Source organism: Lonchura striata, chromosome Z, assembly GCF_046129695.1.
Source record: "Lonchura striata isolate bLonStr1 chromosome Z, bLonStr1.mat, whole genome shotgun sequence".
NCBI lineage: Eukaryota > Metazoa > Chordata > Aves > Passeriformes > Estrildidae > Lonchura > Lonchura striata.
Genome location: NC_134642.1, coordinates 8,197,881 through 8,201,388, shown reverse-complemented (window position 1 = coordinate 8,201,388; position 3,508 = coordinate 8,197,881). Strand labels below are relative to the sequence as shown.

Here is a 3,508-nt window from a genome sequence, read left to right as displayed (position 1 = left end):
GCTCCGCTGTCTGTCTGTCCGGGCCGGCCCGGCTCCGCTGTCTGTCTGTCTGTCCGGCCCGGCTCCGCTGTCTGTCTGTCCGGGCCGGCTCCGCTGTCTGTCTGTCTGTCTGTCTGTCCGGGCCGGCGCGTGCCCGCGCGCCCCACGTGGTCTCCCGGCACGAGCCACTCTTTTCCCCCCCCCCCGCCCCGATCTTCCTCTCCGGCGCGCGCCGATTAGCATAATAAAGCCGCCCCTTTCTCCCCCGCCGGCCAATGGGAGGCCGGGAGGCGCCCGCGAGGCCTATAAGTAGCGCACGCCGGCCGGCTGCCGCCTCAGAGCGCTCACGGCGTGCGCGGAGCCACAGCTGAGGGAGGCGCGGGGCCGTGCGGACTATCTGCTATGACTCTGGAGGAGATCCACGGCCAGCAGCCCATGCCTGCGGGGCACGACTGGTACGTGCGGGTGGGCGCTGGGGAGCCGAGGCGAGAGGGTAGCGGGCGGTTTCGGGGCGGCGGTGGCGGCGGCGCCGCGCTGACCCGGTGTCTCTCTCGGCCCGCAGGATGCAGGGCGCCGGCACGGCCCTCCACGAGCTGCTGGTGTCGGCGCAGCGCCGCGGCTGCCTCACCGCCGGCGTCTACGAGTCGGCCAAGCTGATGAATGTGTGAGTACGGCGGCGGGGGCAGGGCAGTGTGCAAGGCAGCCCGGCGGGGCTGCGGGGCGGCCGGTGCCGACCGCGGCGCTCACCGGGCTGCTCCCCTCTCGCAGCGACCCCGACAACGTCGCGTTCTGTGTGCTGGCTGCGGACCAGGAGGACGAGGGGGACATCGCGCTGCAGATCCACTTCACTCTGATCCAAGCCTTCTGCTGCGAGAACGACATCGACATCGTGCGGGTGAACGACGTGGCTAAGCTGGCGGCCATCGTGGGGCCCAGCGAGGACTCCGGCGAGCCGCGCGATCTGCACTGCATCCTCATCACGGTGGGTGTCCCGCGGCTCTGCCCGGCGCGGCCCCTGCTCCGCTGCGGGTGGTCGAGTCCTCTGCCGGGCACAGACAGAGCGCTTGGCACGCAGCGAGTCAGCTGAGTGGTAGGAGGAGGAGGAGGCAGAACTTCTCGTAACTGGATTTCCTCCGCTGTCCGCAAGGGCAGCATCTCTGCTTCCTGTCTTGTCTGTGTCAGGACAGAAACTGTCTGGAAGTGCTTCCAGCCCTAAGCTAATGCTTCTGTAAATGTTACGATGACCTCAGCTGACGGGCAGCACTCACGGTGTGCAACTTTTTTCTTTTCTGCAGAACCCGAATGAAGAAGGCTGGAAGGATCCAGCTCTGGAGAAGCTGAATTTGTTTTGCGAAGAGAGCAGAAATGTCAATGACTGGGTGCCAACTATCACCCTGCCTGAGTGATGGTCACCTGGTGCACCGGGGAGGCTGAAACCTTTGTTGCATTCTCAACGTGCTGTGCGTTCACCAAAATGTGCAACAAGCTGCTGATTCCATGGATTAGCCTGGTCAAGAGACTGGATTAAAGTGCCTCAGACTGGCATGCAGTGGGCTCTTACAGAGAAGAAAGAGGAAAACAGCTCATCTCACCAGTGAGCCTCAGTAGGCTGCAACCGTGGAGAGGCTGACATACCATGGAACTGAAAGAAGTATTGCAAGTTTGGCTATGTGGAGCTGTTTCAGAAGGGAGAGGGAAAGTTGAGGGAAGTGGGCCAAAACTTTCCAGAAGGACTGGATAGAGTACTGTAACTAGGAACTGTTGGTGCTGTCTGCAAAACACACCAGAAAGTATCAATATTTATGGAGTATTGGGGATTGCTTACTAAGACAAATGCAGATATTCCAAAGCAGACAGACTTCAACAGGCCTCTTGGGTCACTCTGCAGATCTGTTTTAATACTGCAATAACTTTTATTGAAATATTTGCTGCTATTGAAGCTTTCATAATAAATTTTTGACAATTAATTTCTGGGAGTGTCTTGCTTGCTGGGTGTGGGGAAGCATGTCACTTAAATACTGCTGATGTTTTGCTTGTGTGCTGTAGTCGAAGATCGGCTTCACAGTAATGGAGTTATTGCTCAAATACTTTGCTGGGCTGGCTGAATGAAGTGCTGTGCTGTCCAAGTTGATAATTCAACCTTTACCCTCTTGTAACAGCTGCTTATCGCAACAGCTTGCAAGACGAAGGAGTCGCATGCCTAATGAGCTTACTTATTGTAATAGCAGGTCTTTGTAGTCTGCTGGAGGAGCACAATGCATGTTAGAAACATGGATTTTTGGAATACAGACCTCCAGTAAATTGCATCATTGATTCTTAAATATGACTTAGATGCATTCAGAGCTGACGTGTTTCCACTTGATAGAAGTGGCTTAAACATGATGGGGGGGCTGCAAAACTCCTTAGATGTCAAACACATCTAACATTTGCTTTGATTAGAATGACATCATTAAATCTAAAACTAGCAAATGGTGAATAAACATCACATCTGCCACAAGCTGCTCTCTGATTGCCATATGCTGTAACAATAGAAGCTGTCAGTCCAGAAGCCAATTTTGTGAAACCTAATTGCATGACAACACCAAATTAAGTCCAAAACAATTTAAGGATGGTGTGGCCCTTTTTAGACATTCTGTCATGAAAAGTTAATATGGGTGGGTTGATTTGGCCCTATGTTAAAAGGGAAAACATCGCCCCATTTTTGTGCACAAACTATGCATGTGCTCCAGGACTTGACATTAAAATGGCACAGTAATAATCCCCTCTCCACGGAGCAAGAAAGCTAAACTACTCACTTCCTTTATAGGCACTAAAACCACTCAGTTATCACAATTGCATTTCCTCTGGGCTGGCTTGCAGTGATTGACAGTAGCACTTGCTGAAAAGTGGTAATTTCCACTTGAGCAAGGAAGCTGCTTGCTCTCAGTTTCATTGTTCCCAATAAGGGAAGTTCAAATTCAGCTCCAACATTCCTGGAATATGCTTCCTTGTACAGGCGGCATCTAGCAGTGTTTGGCCTTTGTCACTGTGTCATGAGAGGCTGTGGGCTGCAGCATAACCAGCGCTCAGGCTGAAGTAAACACTATGGAGCCTCAGACATCTGGAAGTATTAATTTTTGCACTTAAGATACAGGAGTTTCTGCACAGCTTGGTTTTTCTACTTAACCTGCACTCGGCAACTGGTGTCTGTCTAGGACTTTGAGAAAAGTCATATGGAGAAGCAAGAGAATAAACAACTCTGGCAGCTGTGATAACAGAAACTGCCTTTAAGGCAGTTGCCCTGCTACACAGAACATATCAAGTGTGGGTGCTTTATTATTAGACATTTTTATATTTTTTTCTCTTAGCAAGTGCAGGTTTCTTCATTTTACAGCCAAGAAACATATTTCTGCTCTTTGCTTGGGGCCTAATCAGTACTCAGAGCCAAGAACAGATTAAAGTGGACTGTCCTGAATTCAACTTCCATGTGAAGTGTAAGCAGTACTTTACAGCCTTGAGTGGTTTAAAGGAGCCTGAGAAGAGTAAAGGA

The 3,508-nt window shown here is 52.0% G+C and overlaps 1 protein-coding gene across 1 annotated transcript; it reads left to right on the top strand.

The window, feature by feature from the left end:
• Positions 1-332: 332 nt before the first annotated feature.
• Positions 333-2,476, top strand: GADD45G (growth arrest and DNA damage inducible gamma). Its single transcript, XM_021530433.2, has 4 exons — positions 333-434; positions 542-643; positions 748-961; positions 1,275-2,476. Exons 1-4 carry the CDS (start codon positions 382-384, stop codon positions 1,383-1,385), a joined length of 480 nt encoding a protein of 159 aa, XP_021386108.1. The 5' UTR covers positions 333-381; the 3' UTR covers positions 1,386-2,476.
• The last annotated feature ends 1,032 nt before the right edge of the window (positions 2,477-3,508 follow it).

Bases quoted from the DNA above. Each gene is read 5' to 3' on its own strand.
- GADD45G (XM_021530433.2), top strand. From the start codon at position 382: ATGACTCTGGAGGAGATCCACGGCCAGCAGCCCATGCCTGCGGGGCAC. The intron at 435-541 runs GTACGTGCGGGT...CTCGGCCCGCAG, and splicing joins ATGCCTGCGGGGCACGACTG to GATGCAGGGCGCCGGCACGG. The intron at 644-747 runs GTGAGTACGGCG...CCCCTCTCGCAG, and splicing joins TCGGCCAAGCTGATGAATGT to CGACCCCGACAACGTCGCGT.